This window comes from Hyperolius riggenbachi, chromosome 4, assembly GCF_040937935.1.
Source record: "Hyperolius riggenbachi isolate aHypRig1 chromosome 4, aHypRig1.pri, whole genome shotgun sequence".
Taxonomy (NCBI): domain Eukaryota; kingdom Metazoa; phylum Chordata; class Amphibia; order Anura; family Hyperoliidae; genus Hyperolius; species Hyperolius riggenbachi.
The window spans coordinates 357,393,022-357,413,846 of NC_090649.1; the positions used below are offsets into that span (position 1 = coordinate 357,393,022).

At 46.2% G+C, this 20,825-nt stretch overlaps 1 protein-coding gene across 1 annotated transcript in view; it reads right to left on the reverse strand.

The window, feature by feature from the left end:
* Window positions 1-3,826: 3,826 nt before the first annotated feature.
* PSMB1 (proteasome 20S subunit beta 1) overlaps window positions 3,827-20,825 on the reverse strand; it is a 53,298-nt gene continuing 36,299 nt past the window's right edge. The window contains exons 4-6 of the mRNA XM_068231949.1: window positions 19,247-19,376; window positions 11,707-11,813; window positions 3,827-4,088 (exon numbers count right to left, since the gene is read on the reverse strand). Of these exons, the coding sequence (XP_068088050.1) occupies window positions 3,903-4,088; window positions 11,707-11,813; window positions 19,247-19,376 (423 nt within the window). The 3' untranslated portion in view covers window positions 3,827-3,902. The remainder of the gene's footprint in view (window positions 4,089-11,706; window positions 11,814-19,246; window positions 19,377-20,825) is intronic.

The following is a 20,825-nucleotide window of genomic DNA, read 5'->3' on the forward strand; positions in this document are numbered from 1 at the left end:
ACCCCCGGGCTTATGTTTCCACGGACTGGAAACGTATGCTGTAAATAGATTTAAAGATAAAAACATAGGGAAACAAAAAATTAGCAAACTGAATCGGATCCGATCTGTGATGGACGAGTGTGGACCTAGCCTAAATGGGTATTGCTTTTACACACTCTAATGTAAGTATATAAAAGTGAGGATGCCTAAACCTGAAATAAATAGTTTTTCCACATTATATTTTATAGAATTTTATTTGTCCCCTTTGGGAGTGTATATGTATAAGGTTAAATTTTTTTTTTTTTGTTAGAGGCGTTTCGCTTCCAGCCCCCCAGTACTGCCCTGCCTAGCCAATTCCTTGTAATTCCGTTGCCACAGTAACAGCCACTTCCGGATTTCTATTCTGGTCACCTCCCAATGCTTGCTATTGTCTGCACACGGGCGCTAGAGCGATTGGCTGCCGTGTGTGTATTTAGAGCAGGAAGCTTGTGCAATGGCTAGGGTCACACCCCCTATAAAAAGCTGGATGTTGGCAGCAAAATATCCTGTCTCCCCAGTGTACCCAACCTTGAGTGGTCCGACAGGGTGTGCTACCTCCCTCACTTTGGTTCCATCTCACTGCCACCACCCACAGGCAGCCATTGGGGACCGCCACCTGTCATTTGCAGCTCGTCGTTCAGCGCACAAGCTGCGCGCACCATGGTCGCCGCTCTCCCCTCCAAGATGCCATTACTTCTGGCAGTTGTCATTGTTTCGCAACTTGATATTCTATTTGTTTTGCAGTTCGCAGCTTCACATAATACACAAAACACACTCTGTGCACTTCTTGCCACCACCAGTTTAGACTGTTCCTACCTATCTGGTGTATGCAGACACTGACCAGCTATCCACTGGCAAGATTGTTGCACTTAAAGAGTAACTGTTAGGCATTAAGTACAAAATATTTTTTGTATTGCAGGATGTTACATAGCTAAAAAAGGATGCCAACAAAAGCAATTAACCTCCCTGGCAGTAAGCAGTTTCTGAAGCTGCGTCCGCAGGAGGGATTTCTAAAATTAAAGTTGTTGTAAAGCTTGTAGCTAGCACTATGCTAGCTACCATTGCCCCCCCCAAGTCCCCCTCACCCTTCTGATCCCCCCTGCTCGCCGCCGGATTAAGTTACCTAGCCGCATTCCCGCAAGAGCCGCAGCCTCCCCAATGAGCTTCAGTTGTTGCTATGGCGACGATCGGACATGACGTCTGCCGTCATCTATGTCAAGTACAATCCCGATCCTCCCCATCGCGAAACCTGGAGCTGATTGGAGAGGCTGCGCCATCGCAGGGGGTTTAATGGGGCGAGGTCACCGCCAGGAGGGTTAAAACGTTTAAAATCAATCGTACTTTTTTCCTGATAGGTTTTTGTCTACTCATGCCCCCAGGCTCTATAAACGTACGCAGACGCAAAAGAGAAGTGACAAGGCATGCTGAATCAGCCTGATTGGCTGAAGCCTCTGTCACTCACCTCTCTGCGCTGTTATTGGCCGCCTGGTCTCCCCTTCACTGTGGTGGTTCCAGTCACTATTAAAGCGCAGGGAGAGGGGCCAGAGGCTATCTCCAGTCACTGTACTCTGTCCCCCTCTGCCAGTAGCATGTCCGTTCCCTTTCCGCCCGCCGCATCTGCCGCACTCCCCCTCTTCCCCGTGCTGAACAATGAGGAAGGATAAATGCGGCGCACACAGACTGGCCTAATAAAGGTTCCAGGCGCTGCAAAGCCCATCATGCCACTACCTCCCTGAGTTATGCCTAGAACTGTCAGAGTATTGCAATGTCTCATGGGACTTGTAGTTCCACCACAGCTGGAGTGCCAAGGTTAGTCATCACTGTTCTAGAGGATCGCTTTGCTGCATACAAGACAACCGGTACAGTATATGGCAGTGTTCTGCAAACCTGGCTCTTCAGCTGTTAAAGAACTACAAGTCCCATAATGCATTGCGGGAGTCTGACAGCCACAGTCATGATTTATAAAGGCAAATGCATTATGGGACTTGTAGATCCTTAACAGCTGGAAGGTCAAGTTTGCAGATCATTGGTATATGGCGATGGATCATGCTGTATACCTGCTTGCATAACCTGCTACAGCTATCATATATATGTGCTTGGTGATTATGCCAATTACTAGCTTGCTTTTTAACCAGCATGCTTTGGAGATATGTGTCCACTGCTGCTTGCTTGTGGACACATTATGTTTCTGGTTTATTGGACCACCATTTGAATCAGATCTCTAAATACATATCCATATCCAGCACTTGGTGCTAATTGGCTTCTTTGGAACTATACTCAATTATATCAAGGAACCTGAAGGGAAAATAAACTTATGATATAATGATTTGTTTGTGTAGTACAGATAAGAAATGGACCATTAGCAGCACAGATATTGTTCCCAGTACAGGAAGAGTTAGGGCCCTTTTCCACCTGCAATCGCTAGCGTTCACGCTGAACGCTAGTGATTGCTGAATCGCAAAACCGGCGATTCCCCCGACGTTTGCGGCCGCGATTTTGCTATGCTATGCACTGCAAAGGAAAATCGCGGCAATTATCGCTCCGCCGCGCGTTCGCGTTCCCGACAAAAGCGAATCGCGGTAGTGGAAATGACCTACCGCGATTCCTATGTTAAAAAGCAAACCGTAGCGATTGTAAAATCGCTAGCGGTTTGCGGTTTTGCGATTCAGCCAGCGCAAACGCGCTGGTGGAAAAGGGCCCTTAAAGTGGACCTGATCTCTTGCACAGGACACAAGGAAAACATAACATAAATGCAGCCTATATGTATTTGAAGAGTTTAGCCTGTGTAATTCCCCCTCATTTGTGTCTAATCACTAGTTGTAATTTGATCTCCCCATGTCACATGACTGCCTACGGCAGATAAGCTAATTTGAAAGTACAGTCTGTAAACAATAGGTCTGCTTCTGTGAATCAGGAAGTAGAAACTGCATATTTATTCTAGAATTTGTATCAGCTGTAACAAAAATGTTTTTGTTTAAAAGGTCATTATGCTGCTGTGTATCTTTTAGAGCAGAGAGGAGTTAAGGTCCACTTGAAGAAACTTCAGTTATCTATGCAATAGAGCTTATCTGAGCTCCAGGACGGCTGCTTTCTGGATCATTTATGAATCGAAAAAACCAGTTAGAGACAGATTGTTATTTTAAAAAAAAAGCTCTATATCTAAAATTAAAATATGAGACTACTTTCTTTGTTACTGATGCGCTATTAATTATCTGTACTACACATACAAATCATTACATTATACTTTTTTTCCACTTCAGCGTCACTTTAAATTAGTTGTAATTATATAAATTCTTTAATTAATAAAGGAGTATTTTGTACTTTTATAAATCAAGGTGTATTATTAACTCATTATTGTTGCACACACCCCTTCCAGGAAGGAAGTGAAAACGTATGGTTCAAGGGAGAGGAACTCCCTTGAACCATACATTTTGAACCAATGAAAACAGCTTGTGACGGATGTATGGAACCCCGCTGTCTTCAGACAGCCGAGTTTTGTGCCAGCAGGGATGTGCGATTGCATTCCTGCATGGGAGGCACCGTGGCAGTTAAAAATACATCGCAATAGGCTTAGTATAATAGGCTGCTAGTGCGGAGCAGTTTTAACCTGTGGTGGTCCTGAAGTAGTTATTCAATTATGAGATTGAAACAGTCTGTACATGTGTGAGGGAAATGTGGAAATGACTGCATAGTACACAATTAGGAATTTATGCTTTTTACAATGCATGTAATTATTTAAGCAACATTTTAGATGCTGTAAATGGGTAGAGCTTTTACACACTCCAATGTAAGTGTATACAAGTGAGGATGTTGATCATTTCCGTTTTTTATTAAAAGAAAAAAAAATAGGTTACAGACTTGAATTGCTTGTTAAGTGGTACAAATTAATCTTTTCTTAGAGAAATAGATTCCTCTTTTATACCATCCTTTGTGACAATGGAGATTTTCAAAGCATCTCCTGTGTACACATCTCTCTCAGCTGCAGAAATAAATACATCTTTGACAAGCTGCAGGGCTTTATCCAGTGTAAGAGGAAGCTGCTCCACATTCTGCATGTTCTTGTATCCAATCTGGTGTACAGAATAAAATATGTTAAACATACAGAGCAGGAAATTTTCTTTTACACTAAGTTTTAACCACTTCAGCTAACAGGTGTTTTCACCTTCAGGATGGAAGCAATTTTCCAGTCAGTGCTCCTCCCATTCATTCGCCAATAACTATCACTACTTATCACATGTAAATGATCTATATCTTGTTTTTTTCCGCCACAAATTAAGCTTTTTGTGAGCGATACTTGTTTTCAGTAATAACTTTATTTTCTATGCATTTTATAGGCAAATACATACACAAAAAAGAGAAAAATACACTATTTATCCAATTACATCCCCTATAGTTTTAAAATAAGTAATGCTATTCTAAATAAAACCCAACCATTTTATTTGCCATTAGCCCCGGCTATCACAACATTTAAATTATGCTCCTAGTACAATGTATGGCGTCAATATATTATATTATATATTACAATATATTATGTGGACATACAGGTGTATTTTTTCTGGGGTTTTTTGTGTCCCATCAATTGTAATTTCTTATGTACTAAAATAACACTAATATACCCCCATGACATACATATTTAAGAAAAAAAAAAAGCCAAGTCCCTAAGGCAACCAGTTATGGATTTGGGTTTGGAAGGGATTTCATTAATTTTATTAAAGAAAAATAGAAACACTGCATGGTTTACAGGGTGATCGGGGTCATGTCCATTCATTGCCGGTAATGCGAATAGTTCCGAGAAGCCTTGATTCCCATCTCCAATTGCCGAAACGGAAAACCGCTGGGGTACACAGGGATGTGGCCTCGCGCATGCACCACCGCTTATAAACTGGACGAGAATACTCGTCCAGTTTGACTTAAGCGGCGCCTATCTGACCGCCGCGCCCACACTCCCGGCCGTTTCCAGTGGAGGAAGAAAAAAAAAAAAAAAAAAGTGTGATGCTATTTACTTAAGGGAATGAAAACTGCTTACTTAACCACTTGCCGACCGCACACTCATACCGAGAAGCGGCAAAGTGGTAGCTGGAGGACCAGCGAAGCACATCTGCGTCGCCAGGTGCCTCCCTAATTAATCAGGAAAGGCCGCTTGCGCGATCCTGTTAGATCACGGAGCGGGTCTCCGTGAATAGCCTGCGAGCCGCTGATCGTGGCTCGCAGACTAAATGTAAACGCAGGAGACGTACGTCTCCTTTGTTTGCATTGAACAGTGCTGCTGTAAGGCAGATCGGCGATCCCTGGCCAATCAGCGGCCGGGGATCGCCGCCATGTGACAAAGAACATCCTGTCACAGGCTGCACAGGACGGATAGCGTCCTGTGCAGCGCCGATCACCAGGGGGGACAGGTAGGAGAGGGGGGGGGGGGGGGGATTTCGCCGCGGAGGGGGGCTTTGAGGTACCTCCCCCGCAACATGCCTGCCAATCAGAGCGATCAGACCACCCCTGCACATCATCCCCATAGGGGAGAAAAAAGGGGGGCGATCTGATCGCTCAGCATGCCACCTGATCTGTGCTGGGGGCTGCAGAGCCCACCCAGCACAGATCATACAAAACAGCGCTGGTCCTTAAGGGGGGGGGGGGGGGGGGGGGTAAAGGCTGGGTCCTCAAGTGGTTAAAGTGATTAGATGGAAAAATTCAGAAGATCGTGTCTAAAATAAAATAAACATTTCCTTAACCCTCCTGGCGGTTCATTTCTTCTGCCAAATAGGCAGAAATACATTTTTTTTTGGTTTCATGTAAAGCTACCAGAGTGGTAGCTACATGAAACACTAGAGGGCGCATGTGCGATCGTCGCCGGCATCAATAGCAAACAGGGGAACGCGTACATAACGCGTTCCCGTTTGGCTTCTCATGTCGCCATGGCGACGATCGAAATGACGTCATGAACGTCAGCCGACGTCCTGACGTCAGAAGCCTCCGATCCAGCCCTTAGCGCTGCCTGGAACTCATTGGTCCGGGCAGCGCAGGGCTCTGGCGGGGGCCCTCTAAAGCCGCTGCGTGCGATCAAGCTGTACATGCGGCTAGCAAGGTGCTAGCTGCGCGTACAGCACTTTAAATGGTGCAAATCGCCCCACCGGGGCTGAGATATCCTCCTGCGCGACATAGCCCGAGCTCAGCCTTACCGCCAGGAAGGTTAATTAATTGAAAACAGTTATTTCCAGATGCAAAATGTGCCTAGGAGTGGATTGACAATTTTGTTAAAGGAATACTATCGATTCACATATTTTTTTCAATTGTCACAGGAATGGTTTGGGAAGTGCTGCTAAATACTGGTGTATACATTTTAGTAGCAACTTCTTTGTTTACTGTTAGCAAAATACATTTAAAGTTTACTGACGCCAAAACTGACGGCTGACTGAGCCATGAGGAGAGGGGAAATTCCCCTCACGCTTGATCAGTTAACTCTATGTGTAGCTCTGTGTGTGACAGAGAGACAGGACACAGGAGCTGCAGCTGTTGGGAGCTCTGTTTCTGACTGAAGTGTCTGAAGAGAGCAGAGGAAATGTAACTAATTGTCACAGCTTTTTCATATTGTTTTTGCTTTCAGAGTTTGATATGTTTGATATTTGCTTTCTGTAGTCTGATATGCAGTGGCGTACCTACCGTCAAGCGGCAGGGGCGGCCCGCACCGGGTGTCTTGATAACACCCGGAGTCCTGTGTTGCCGCCCCTGCCGCTGCAGTCAGTGCACATGTTGTGCAAATTTGGGATTTTACACCCCCCCGTGGCCGTCCCCGCTGACAACCTATGTCCCGTCCCCCCCCCCCCCCCCCCCGGGCCTTCCCCGGTGACAGGCAGGACTCAGGAGCAGCCCGGCTTCAGACCTCCGACCAGCCGGCGACCAGTATGCGGGCGCTAGGACCCAGCGGACACTGCACTGATATGCGGAAGTGACATCACTTCCGCATATACGGCGTGGTGTTCACTGAGTTCGGTGCGCCCGCATACTGGTCGCCGGCTGATACTGAGGTCTGAAGCTGGGCTGCTCCTGCCTGTCACCGGGGAAGGCCTGTGAGGTGAGAGGGGGGGGGGGGGGGGGGGGGGTGGGGAGAGGGGTAGATTGTCAGCGGGGACGGCCACGGGGGGTGTAAAATCCCAAATTTGCACAACGTGTGAAGGGCACCTGTCACTAACCTGGGGGGGATCCCTATTACTATCTAACCTAGGGGGTCCCTGTCACTAACTGGGGGTCCCTGTCACTATCTAACCTGGGGGGGTCCCTGTCACTAACCTGGGGGTCGCTGTCACTAACCTGGGGGTCGCTGTCACTAACCTGGGGGTCGCTGTCACTAACCTGGGGGTCGCTGTCACTAACCTGGGGGTCGCTGTCACTAACCTGGGGGTCGCTGTCACTAACCTGGGGGTCGCTGTCACTAACCTGGGGGTCGCTGTCACTATCTAACCTGGGGGGTCGCTGTCACTATCTAACCTGGGGGGCTCGCTGTCACTATCTAACCTGGGGGGGTCCCTGTCACTATCTAACCTGGGGGTCGCTGTCACTAACTAACCTGGGGGTCGCTGTCACTATCTAACCTGGGGGGTACCTGTCACTATCTAACCGGGGGTCGCTGTCACTAACTAACCTGGGGGTCGTTGTCACTATCTAACATGGGGGGGTCGCTGTCACTATCTAACCGGGGGTCCCTGTCACTATCTAACCTGGGGGGGTCCCTGTCACTATCTAACCTGGGGGGGTCCCTGTCACTAACTAACCTGGGGGGGTCCCTGTCACTAACTAACCTGGGGGGGTCCCTGTCACTAACTAACCTGGGGGTCGCTGTCACTATCTAACCTGGGGGTCACTGTCACTATCTAACCTGGGGGATCCCTGTCACTATCTAACCTGGGGGTCGCTGTCACTATCTAACCTGGGGGGTCCCTGTCACTATCTAACCTGGGGGATCCCTGTCACTATCTAACCTGGGGGATCCCTGTCACTATCTAACCTGGGGGTCGCTGTCACTATCTAACCTGGGGGTCGCTGTCACTATCTAACCTGGGGGTCACTGTCACTATCTAACCTGGGGGTCACTGTCACTATCTAACCTGGGGGTCACTGTCACTATCTAACCTGGGGGTCACTGTCACTATCTAACCTGGGGGGTCGCTGTCACTATCTAACCTGGGGGATCCCTGTCACTATCTAACCTGGGGGTCGCTGTCACTATCTAACCTGGGGGTCGCTGTCACTATCTAACCTGGGGGTCGCTGTCACTATCTAACCTGGGGGTCGCTGTCACTATCTAACCTGGGGGGTCCCTGTCACTATCTACACTGGGGGGTCCCTGTCACTATCTACACTGGGGGGTCCCTGTCACTATCTAACCGGGGTTCGCTGTCGCTATCTAACCTGGGGGGGGGTCGCTGTCTAACCTGGGGGGGTCGCTGTCTAACCTGGGGGGGGGTCGCTGTCTAACCTGGGGGGGTCGCTGTCGCTATCTAAACTGGGGGTCCCTGTCACTATCTAAACTGGGGGTCCCTGTCACTATCTAAACTGGGGGTTCATGTCACTACACAAACTGGGGGGCACCAGTCACTAGCTGAACTGGGGGGCACCAGTCACTAGCTGAACTGGGGGGCACCAGTCACTAGCTGAACTGGGGGGCACCTGTCACTACCTAAACTGGGGGGTACCTGTCACTACCTAAACTGGGGGGTACCTGTCACTAACTGAACTGGGGGGCTCCAGTCACTAATTGAGCTGGGGGGCTCCTGTAACTACCTAAACTGGGGGGCTCCTGGCACTACCTAAACTGTGAGGCACCTCTCACTACCTAAACTATCTAGGCCAGCCAGCCCAACATAACCACCAGCCAACCAGCCCAGAATCACTGGCAAAAAGGCCACAGCATCACCACCAGTCAGGCCAGCATTTACTTCAACCAGCCAGTCCAGCCACAGCATCACCGCCAGCCAGCCCAGCCACAGCATCACCGCCAGTCAGGCCACAGCATCACTGCCAGACCTTTCAGCTCACACATCATCGCCAATCCAGACAAAAATAGTATTGCCAGCCAGGCACAGCAGCCAGTAGAGGAGAATTCAGAAGCCAGGTGAGAGGTGTCTACCATATTAATGGGGCATTTTGCCTATTTATTTGAAATGCTGTCTATTTATGTGCCTCATGACTGCTGAATTTGTCTTGTTGGGGGGGACTCATGGTTACTGGATTTGTCTTGTTGGTGGCCTCATGATTGCTGAATTTGTCTTGTTGGGGGCCTCAAGATTGCTGAATTTGTCTTGCTGGGGGCCTCATGATTGCTGAATTTGTCTTGTTGGGGGACTCGTAATTTATTGGGGGCCTCATGATTGCTGAATTTGACTTGTTGGGGGCCTCAAGATTGCTGAATTTGTCTTGTTGGGGGCCTCATGATTTGTTGGGGGCCTCAAGATTGCTGAATTTGTCTTGTTGGGGGCCTCATGATTGCTAACTGCGAGACTATGGGAAAAGCGGAATCAACCTCATATGAGACAATAGCATTAAAGGAGTTATCCGGGCAGTTTTAATAAAATTAACCGGGGGCTTCCTCCAGCCTCAAGCTCCCAGGACCTCCCTCGCCGCATCTCTGCTCTCAGCCGTTCGCCGGAGCTCCGACCCGGTCCCCGGCGATGACGTCAGAGCTCTGCGCTGTCAATCACCGCCACGTGGGCCGGAGCGGACTGCGCAGGTGGTAGTAGTTCTGAGCCTGCGCACTCGCTCCGGCCCACGTGGTGGTGATTGACAGCGCCGATGGCGCAGTACAAAGCGACCTCCAGGTCGCTCTGACGTCATCGCCGGGGACCGGGTCGGAGCTCCGGCGAACGGCTGAGAGCAGAGATGCGGCGAGGGAGGTCCTGGGAGCTTGGGGCGTTCATTTTATTAAAACTGCCCGGATAACTCCTTTAAACCTACTTTTTTTTTTTTTTTTTTTTTTTAGCTTTTTAAAACAGAAAATAAAACTGGGGGTTCTAAAAAAAAAAAAAAAAAAAAAATACATTTTTCAGGAGTAGGATGGATGAAATTGTTTATCTTCACAGTTTATTTTCAACTTGGATTTTCCATAATGCTCATGTATGAGTTAAAATGTTTGTATTTAGTTTAAATTGCTGTTGGCACTTTGCGATAGATAAGTGACTTTTCGCCACCACTGTCCTAATTTAATGTCCCACCATTGCTAAGTTCATGTAAACTTGTCTCCACCCGTGACCACACCCACATTTTGGTATATGACCACACACATTTTTTTGCGCAACGTAGCACCAATTACGGGGGGGGGGGGGGGGGGGGGGGGGGTGCAGGGCTGTGGAGTCTGAGTCGAAGAGTCGGAGTCTGGGCAATTTTGGGCACCTGGAGTTGGAGTCGGAGTCGTTGATTTCATAAACTGAGGAGTCGGGCGATTTTGGTACAAAATCCACAGCCCTGTTAAGTATTAGACTAAGGAGTCGGAGTTGAAGCTATTTTGGGTACCCGGAGTCGGAGTTGGAGTCGTGGTTTCATAAACTGAGGAGTCGGAAGATTTTTGTACCGACTCCACAGCCCAGGGGGGGGGGGGGGGGGGGGGTGTGACTGTGGATAACCAGCACCGGGTGCCAAATACCCTAGGTACGCCACTGCTGATATGCAACTCTGGCTGTGCATTGAAGCAGACACCCCTTCTGCAATTGATTTGTCCCAATATAGCTAAATCCTACCCTCAATAAATTACAGCTTTTGCCTCTGATATTTAACATGAAAAGTAGGAAAGTTTACACAGCTACTTAAAGAGGAACTGCAACGACAAAACGGCCCCTGGGGGGTACTCACCTCGGGTGGGGGGAAGCCTCCGGATCCTAATGAGGCTTCCCACGCCGTCCTCCATCAGTCAGGGGTCTCGCTGTAGCCCTCCGTGCAGCGGTGACGTAATATTTACCTTCCTGGCTCCTGCGCAGGCGCTCTGACGGCTGTCGGCGCCGAAGTAGGCGGAAATACCCGATCTCCGTCGGGTCTGCTCTACTACAAGTTTCCGGCGCCTGCGCAGTAGAGCGGACCCGACGGAGATCGGGTATTTCCGTCTATTTCCCGTGCCGAAAGTCGCCACAGCGCCCCCGCTGGAGCCAGCAAAGGTAAATATTGAACTGACAGTCGGCACAGTCGCCGGCTGTTCGGAGGGCTGCGGCGAGACCCCCGTGGGGACAGAGGACGGCGTGGGAAGCCTCATTAGGATCCGGAGGCTTCCCCCACCCGAGGTGAGTACCCCCCAGGGGATCTTTTTGATGTTACAGTGTCTCTTTAAACATTATTTGTACATTGTCATTTTAGAACACTTGGGTATCGATAGTATTCCTTTAACCCTGCCTGTGATGCCGGTTCTCAGATGGTGCTGCTGGAAATTTGTGAAGGGTAAGGATGACCACCAAACTTCTTTGCTTTGAACTCGTTTCTGGTGAGTGATCCAAAAGATTAGCATTACATATAGTAATTGACATTTTTTTTTTTGCAACAGACCTCTAAGTTTTCCTGTAGCAGGGATATAATGCCACTAAACTTTGCCTAAGAGAATCACAAAGACACTGACACAGTTACACAGCTCAGTAGAAGCAATTGTAAAGTGCTCATCTTATTGCATGTACAAGGACCTACCAAATAAGGCAATATAAAAAAAAAAAAAATTAACATCACCTGATTGTCCAGAAGTGGCTGCAGCATAGAACTTGCAGAACCACCAGCTTTGTATGCATCTCTCTGGTAAGATCCTACTGGATCAAAGCTGTACACGGCTCCTTTTCCTAGAAAGAACAAAATTAAATTATATCACGCAAAACCAACCAAAGAAAAGAGGGAGAGAGAGGGATAACAGAAGATCTATTTGGCATATTGATCCTTGCCTAAGTTACCCTGGAAACTCAGATTTCCTTCTACAATCCAAAACCTTGAGGCCAGTTACACACTGTATTTTGGAGTCACCGTTGCAATACTGCGCGCCTGCCGCACTGCCAAAAACAGGCCTTCAGGGAATACCGCATTACTATGCGGTATTCTCCTTCTGGCATCTGGCCAAACAAGAAGGTGCGCTTGCGGTCACTTCCTGTTTTGGGTATGTGGAAGTGCACAGAAGCATATTGTAAAAATAAGCTTCTGTGCATTGCAACATAACCGCACTGCCACAATTTTTGCCATAGACTTACACGACTTCCGGTCCAACGCAGATACGTGCGCTAACGTAGTTACCGAAGCGTGTCCGATTGAGTACTTCCGACGCACCACACCGCAGGTAATATGAAAGCACCAATAGACTTTCATTGCCCTGCAGTAGCAGTGCGTTAAATCACCATGACGCATCACCACAGTGTGAAAGGGCCCTAAAGGAATACTGACCTAAGAGATATGGAGCTACCGTATTTGTTTTAAACAATACCAGTTGCCTGGCCTGCTGCTATTTCATGCATCAGTGTCTGAATCACACACCTGAAACAAGCAAGCAAATGCAGTCAAACAAAGACCCAGTGAGGAGATAATTGCTGTATTTTTTACTTACCCGGGGCTTCCTCTAGCCCCATAAGCATGGATGTGTCCCTCGCCATCCTCCTCCGTGCCGCCATTCAGCCACAGTCAACTCCCGGTAAGCGGCTCAGTTGGACTCAGTCTGACTAAGTGACGTCAGCCGGTGCCTTCTGCGCTTGCGCAGAAGGTCCAAGCTGATTTCACTGAGCTGCATACTGGGGAAGTTTGCGCCTGAACGGCGGCGCTGAGGACGGCGAGGGACACATCCATGCTTATGGGGCTGGAGGAAGCCCTGGGTAAAAATACAGCAATATAGATCATCTTTGGGTCTCTTTAAAGCGGACCTGAACTCAGAACTTCCTCTCTGCTCTATAAGATACGCAACCGCATAATAACGTTTAACCACTTCAGCCTACAGCGTCGAAAATCTTAAGCATCCGAGCAATGTTCACCTCCCATTCATTCGCCAATAACTTTATCGCTACTTATCACAATTAACTGATCTATATCTTGTTTTTTCCGCCACTAATTAGGCTTTCTTTGGGTAGTACATTTTGCTAAGAGCCACTTTACTGTAAATGCATTTTAACAGGAAGATTAAGATAGAAATGGAAAAAAATCATTATTCCTCAGTTTTTGGCAATTATAGTTTAAAATGAATACATGCTACAGTAATTAGAACCCATGCATTTTATGTGCCCATTTGTCCCGCTTATTACACCGTTTAAATTACGTCCCTTTCACAATTTATGGCGCCGATATTTTATTTAGAAATAAAGGTGCATTTTTCCAATTTGCATCCATCACTATTTATAAGCTTATAATTTTAAAAAAATGTAATAAGATACTCTCTTGACATGTATATTTAAAAAGTTCAGACCCTTAGGTAACTATTTATGTAGTTTTTTTTTTTTTTAAATTGTAATTTTTTTTATTTTTTTTTAAATACAAAAATGTATTTGGGTAATTTTAGTTTGGGAGGTAAATAGCTAATTTTAGATGTAATATAATGTATTTTTTTATTTAATTTAGGTATGTGGGTGCAGTTTACTATTTGGCCACAAGATGGCCACATTCAAAAAATTCCTAGATGCGAACGATCTCGCATCTAGGAACTATAAGAAGAAGGTGATGTTTCCTGGGGGCAGAAATACCGTGCTCTCTGATGAGAAAGCGTCGGCATTTCTGCCGGAGACTTAGATCGGTGAATGGGAATTAGATTCCCACTCACTGATCGGGAGGGGGGGGGGGGGGGGGGCAGCGGGAGCGCGCACACCACATGGCTGCAGCAGCAGTGCCCATCTGGACGGATATATCCGTCCAGATAGGGCGAAGTGGTTAAAGAAATAACATTTCTTTGTTACAGCTACATATCCTAAAATAAATCTCCAGTGTGTCTACTTTCTGCTTTCATGGAAGCAGACGCATTAAAATCTTGTGCTTTCAAATCTGCTTATCTGCTGTGGCAGTCAGGTGAAAGGGAAGAGATCAAATTACAACTTGTGATTAGACACAGATGAGGGGGAATTAGAAGGCTAAACTCTCGGGAAAACATGCACTGCTTAAAATAAAATGTCAGCCTCCATATACTGTACCACTCAGGTCAATTGACATTTAATGGCAGGTTAACATGCTTTCAGTCAAATTAGACCTAGACTGGAAGTTACATCAGACTGAGTAGGAATGGTCAGAAATGCCGATTTCCGATTCTGCCAAAAAAAAAAAACAACATAATAATAATAAAATCGGATTTCGTGGATTTCCGATTGGTTTCTGATTTCCGAATAGGCTTTTTTTTTTGTCATTTTCTGCAATCTGATTGTCCAAATACTTCCGAGTTGTTTCTGCATTCTCCGATTGGCCCAAGTTCTGTGAGCAGTAATGCAGTATTTCTGCAGCAATCCGATTTCAGAGTTCTGATTTCCGATCGGAAATTCCAATTCCGCAAAATCTGAATGAGCATCCCTAAGACTGAGTCCCACTTAGGTTCAGTAGTTCTTTCAATGTGTTCTGTAAAGAGCTGAATAAAATGTGCCCATCATATGTGTAGCTAAAGAGGACTGTTGCAAAATCGTTTTGGTGCCGCACACAAAGTTGTCACCCATTTAGGCCATCTGTATGTACTGTGGCGCTGTGAAGTACAGGTAGTCCCCGACTTACGAACGACCCGCCGATACGAATGGCATGGATTCTCCGTTTCCATGGGAACAAATGGATTCTCCGTTTCCACATTTAGCTTACTGAATAATTCATAACTGAGTGCGATTAAAGGAGTACTTTAGGATGGGAAAGTGTTGAACTTACCTGGGGCTTCTAAAGGTCCCCCACAGACATCCTGTTCCCACGCAGCCCCTCACCGATGCTCCGATCCCCGCCGCCAGTTCCCTTCCGTAATTTGTTACTTTTCAATTGCAAAACCACTGCGCCTGTGCGGCCGTGTCCTCGCTCCCGCTGACGTCACCAGGTGCATACTTCGCAGGCGCAGACCATACTGTTAGAAGCCCCAGGTTAGTTCAACTATTTTTTTCCCCCTAGCCACCTACAGTTCTTTAAATATTTTAACTTTAGTCAGTATCTTATAATAAGCTTATTGGATACAATGGTAATGTTACATATGGTATGGTGTAAAATATTACTCAGACTTAGGGCCCTTTTCCACTGGCTGTGATCAGATTTACATTTCAATATTTTTTATTGGAATTTTCAAAAAGGATTTTTTAAAAAACATATACATCAAAGACATATTATTACACTTGACATATGAATACTTTATACATAATAACTTGTTGTAAGTAACCTTAATCTTAAGTACAAACTTTATAACTTATTTGTAGAGATGTACCTTAAACATATTTATACATCCTTAGAGTAGATATACAGTAATTCTACATACCGTATATACTCGCATATAAGCCGACCCGCATATAAGCCGACCCCCCCACTTTTACTTAACAAACCAGTAAAAAATGATTGACCCCCATATAAGCCGGGGGTAGGAAATGCTGGCCGCCTTATTCCCCTAGTGTGTCCCAGTATCGCTAGTATAGTGCCCAGTATAGCTAGTATAGTGCCCAGTATAGCTAGTATAGTGCCCAGTACAGCTAGTATAGTGCCCCAGTACAGCTAGTATAGTGCCCCAGTAAAGCTAGTATAGTGCCCCAGTAAAGCTAGTATAGTGCCCCAGTAAAGCTAGTATAGTGCCCCAGTAAAGCTAGTATAGTGCCCCAGTATAGCTAGTATAGTGTCCATTATAGCTAGTATAGTGCCCAGTGTAGCTAGTATAGTGCCCATTATAGCTAGTATAGTGCCCCAGTATAGCTAGTATAGTGCCCAGTATAGCTAGTATAGTGCCCCAGTATAGCTAGTATAGTGTCCATTATAGCTAGTATAGTGCCCCAGTATAGCTAGTATAGTGCCCATTATAGCTAGTATAGTGCCCATTATAGCTAGTATAGTGCCCATTATAGCTAGTATAGTGCCCATTATAGCTAGTATAGTGCCCATTATAGCTAGTATAGTGCCCCAGTATAGCTAGTATAGTGCTCAGTATAGCTAGTATAGTGCCCCAGTATAGCTAGTATAGTGCCCCAGTATAGCTAGTATAGTGCCCATTATAGCTAGTATAGTGCCCATTATAGCTAGTATAGTGCCCATTATAGCTAGTATAGTGCCCAGTGCAGCTAGTATAGTGCCCCAGTATAGCTAGTATAGTGCCCATTATAGCTAGTATAGTGCCCAGTGTAGCTAGTATAGTGCCCATTATAGCTAGTATAGTGCCCCAGTATCGCTAGGTAGTGCCCCAGTATCGCTAGTATAGTGCCCCAGTATCGCTAGGTAGTGCCCCAGTGCCCCCCCCCGCCTCCCCTCTCCCCTGCGGCCGCCGCTGCTTTTACCTTAGCAGGCACCGCTTCTTCTATTCCCCTCCTCTCTGGCTCCGTAGGACAGCAGCACTCTTCACGGTGGCTGCTGTGATCAGACAGGAAGCAGCGAAGAGCGCGGCTTCCTGTAGCGGCGGTTGCTATGGGAACCGCTCTCTCTCTCTACTGCAGCCGCCGTGAAGAGCGCTGCAGTGATTTACGGAGCCGGACAGGAGGGGAATAGAAGAAGCGGCGCCGGGCAGGTAATTGCAGCAGTAGCGGCGGCCGCGGGGGGGGGGGGGGGGGGGGGGGGGTTAGTGCGGGGGGCTCGGACCACCATCACCAGCACCAGACTCGCATACAAGCCGACCCCCCAACTTTTGACCCCCTTTTTGGGGGTCAAAAATTCGGCTTGTATGCGAGTATATACGGTATATCTGAGGTAATATAGTTTATTTAAAAGGCTGTCAAACTCTGTTCTAGATAATCCCTGAGAATTTTAATCTTTAGAATGGTTGCATAAAGTCTATATATTGCTTAATCATTTTTATATATACATTTTTATTCTTGTGAGCTAAATCAAATCCAATCTGTGTTTATAACCTACGTGCTGATTGTCTAGTAAATTTTACGCATAAGGGATTATCCCCATAAGCATTTCCGCATGTATAACAATAAGCTGTTGATTTTACGCAAGTACACTTGAAAGTACGCATCACTGATTGAAAAAAAAAAAAAAAATTGAAAACGTGTACAAGCGTATGTCTATGCTTATTAACGACCAAGAACGCGTACAAACGCGCAAAAACGGTAAGCACCAAAATAAAGCGCGAAACGCGAAAACGCGCAAGATGCAATTTTCCTACATTTAGCTAAAAATAAACAATAATTAATCTAGATGGGCTGTGATCAGATTTAAAAAGCGCATCGCAGACGTTTTTCTAATTGCTAGTGCACCGCGATAACATGTAAATCGCGGTGCTCTTTTTCCACTATAGCGTTTCGATCGCGTTTTTTGCCGAAACGCGATCGCCGTCCTGCGCGATTCTCATCGCAATCGTGTTACACTCCCAACGGCGGTACAGCAGAACGCCGACAGTGTAAAAAGGAGCCTGCGTGATCGCAAGCGCAGGTGATTTGCGCTTGCTAGTGGAAAAGGGCCATTAAGATTTTTTTTCCTGAGAGAAAATCCTGACTTGAAAAATGGTGACTTGTATGCTTTAATTGCTTGACATTAAAGTGAATTTTGAAGAGCAGTGCAGGATTTACTAGTAAAACAAACTGTTTGGGCAGTTTACTTACAAACCACTGTTTGGGCAGTTCCTCAGTTTAACCTAAAAAGTGAGCGCCAGCCACCCCTGGACTATTTTTTTTTTTTTTTTTTAGTGACCACACAGTATGTGAACAGCTGACACAGGTGTGGTTACAAATACTCCCACTCATTTGCATCCTTTTGCCATCAGAAGGCGCTAACTGCAGCAATTGAGAGGCAAAACAGCATGTTAAACGTGCCATTTACCGTATATACTCGCAAGCAAGCCGACCCGCATATAAGCCGACCCCCCAACTTTTTCCTGAAAAACCAGGAAAAAAAATGATTGACCCTCATAAGCCGGGGGTAGGAAATGCTGGCCGTGTGATCCCCCCCCCCAGTGTGTCCCAGTATAGTTAGTATAGTGCCCAGTATGAGTAGGTAGTGCCCAGTATAGCTGGTGAAGTGCCCAGTATAGCTAATATAGTGCCCCAGTATAGCCAGTATAGTGCCCCAGTATAGCCAGTATAGTGCCCCAGTATAGCTAGTATAGTGCCCCAGTATAGCTAGTATAGTGCCCCAGTATAGTGCCCCAGTATAGCTAGTATATTGCCCAGTATAGCTAGTATCGTGCTCAGTATAGCTAGTATAGCGCCCCCCATAGCTAGTATAGTGCCCCCCATAGCTAGTATAGTGCCCCATTATAGCTAGTTTAGTGCCCTCCATAGCCAGTATAGTGCCCAGTATAGCTAGTATAGTGCCCCCCATAGCTAGTATAGTGCCCCATTATAGCTAGTTTAGTGCCCCCCATAGCTAGTATAGTGCCCCCCGCGGCCGCCGCTGCTATTAGCTTACCCTGCGGCTGCCGGCTTCCAATAGTCCCCTCTCTGTCTCCCGGCCCGGGCATGTACATAGATCACAGCAGCTCGCTCCACGGCGGCAGCTGTGTGATGACAGGAAGCTGTAGGGAGAGCGGCTTCCTGTAACGGCGATGTGTATCGCCGTTACTATGGAAACCGCTCTGCCGCTCTGGGGCTTCCACAAGCCCCCTGTAGTCGTCCTGTGTCCTCAGCGGATCTCCGGACCCGCAGCGCGGATTTGTTCTATTTTCAGCCAACAAAGTCGGTGGGCAACTGCGCCACCCTGGGTGTGAGCATCATGGTTTGCATTACCGTCAATAAGAGCATCCTGCGCAGGTGCAGTACACGTTTTTCTCTTACTGTGCAAGAGCTCTTGACATCAGGAAGGTGAACAAGGATGCAGCGCAGCCAGTGCCACGCAGGCGCAGTGGCCCGCTGACTGTTGGGCGAATACGAAACTAAGCCGCGACAGAGGACCAGAGCATCATCAAGGACTGCCAAGGGCACAGGATGGCTTCAGGGGGCTTGGGGAAGCCCCAGGTAAGTGAACCTTTTTTTGTTTAACAGTTAAGGTTCCCTTTAAGGTATTTACAGAGAGCCTGATGTCTGTACAAGACTTAAGTAATGGAATTCATAGCAGTGCAAGGGAGATTCTATTATTCCAGACATTGCTCCCATTTGTCACAGAAATCACTACAACATGCTAAACAAAAAAACAGTGGTAGGTCAAGAAACTTATTAAAATTTACCTTCTTCATCGAGTCCTCCAATTATATTGTAAACATAATAAGGAAAGAAGCGTCTTGAGTAAAGAACTGTGGAAAGCATTGCTGCAATTGCACCACTGGTCATTGTCTTGTTATTTGAATGCTTGTACATCTTAAAAATAAATAAATAAAAAAAAATTGGTACAGAGAGAATGGTTATATCTGGTCTCTCTTCAAAGTTTCAGCTGATAATACAAAACAATATCAATTTGCTTCTGACTGCTGCAAATTTCTATGGTGTACCCCTGCACTCTTTATTCCTTCTTAAAAAGTGAACCCGAGGTGAGTGATATGGAGGCTGCCATATTTGCTTCCTTTTAAAACAATACCAGTTGCCTGGCAGCCCTGCTGATCTATTTGGCTGCAGTAGTGTCTGAATAATGCCAGAAACAAGCATGCAGCTAATCTTGTCAGATCTGACTATAATGTCAAAAACATCTGTTCAGCTACATGATGGTTCAGGGTCTATGACTGAAAGAATTAGAGGCAGATAATCAGCAGGACAACCAGACAACTGGTATTGCTTAAAAGGAAATAAATATGGCAGCCTTCCTAACTAACCATGGGTTCACTTTAACCACTTCACTACCCTGGTAATTTTCTCAGTTCAGCTCAGCTGTGATTACTTTGACAATAACTTTATCAATCATTTTCACAACTAAATGATCTATATCTATCTTAAAGGAAAATAAGGAAAAAAGTGAAAAAAAAAAATACACAATTTATCCACTTTCATACATTATAGCTTTAATGCAAACAGTTCTATTGTACCTTAAGCCCACACGTTTGATTTGTCTATCCCCCTGTTTATCTAAAGAGTTCATTTGTTTTGATAATGTATTAGATGTAACAATTAAGTAATGTATACAATCTGCTATTGTCTGCTCCTGGAAAAGTATTGAGGCAGAAGATCAGTAGAATAGCCAAGCAATGTGCAGTGGAAATAGGTCAGACTCCATATCCCTCAGCTGTGCTCTAAAGCCCTAGTTCACACTGACTACAGGAAGTGACCCTCACTGATAAGAAATTCCAACTATAAAACACTTTCCTAGCAGAAAACAGCTTCTGAGAGCAAGAAAGAGATAAAAAAAAAGGGGAATTTCTGATCAGTGAGGGTCACCCTGTCAGGACTGAGTCAGCCACCTACATCCCTGATATTCAACTCTTTCAGGCAGAGCAAGAAAAAAAAGGAACATAGCATAGTTATTTGTGCGCTAGGCACTGTGCATACACATGTCTATCTCATGTCACGTCATTTCGGGTATTCTTTAAAGGGGCACTATGGCAAAAAATTATAAAATATATAATGCGTGCAAACACAAATAAGAAGTTCATTTTTGCAAGAGTAAAATGAGCCATAAATTACTTTTCTCCTATATTGCTGTCACTTACAGTAGGTAGTAGAAATCTGACAGAAGTGACAAGTTTTTGACTAGTCCATCTCTTCACAGGGGATTCCCAGCAAGGCTTTTTTTATAAAGCTATTCCCTAAAAGGATTTAAACAATTATGCTGGCCAGCTTCCCTGTTCGCTACACAGTTCTTTGGCAGTTGGACAGAGC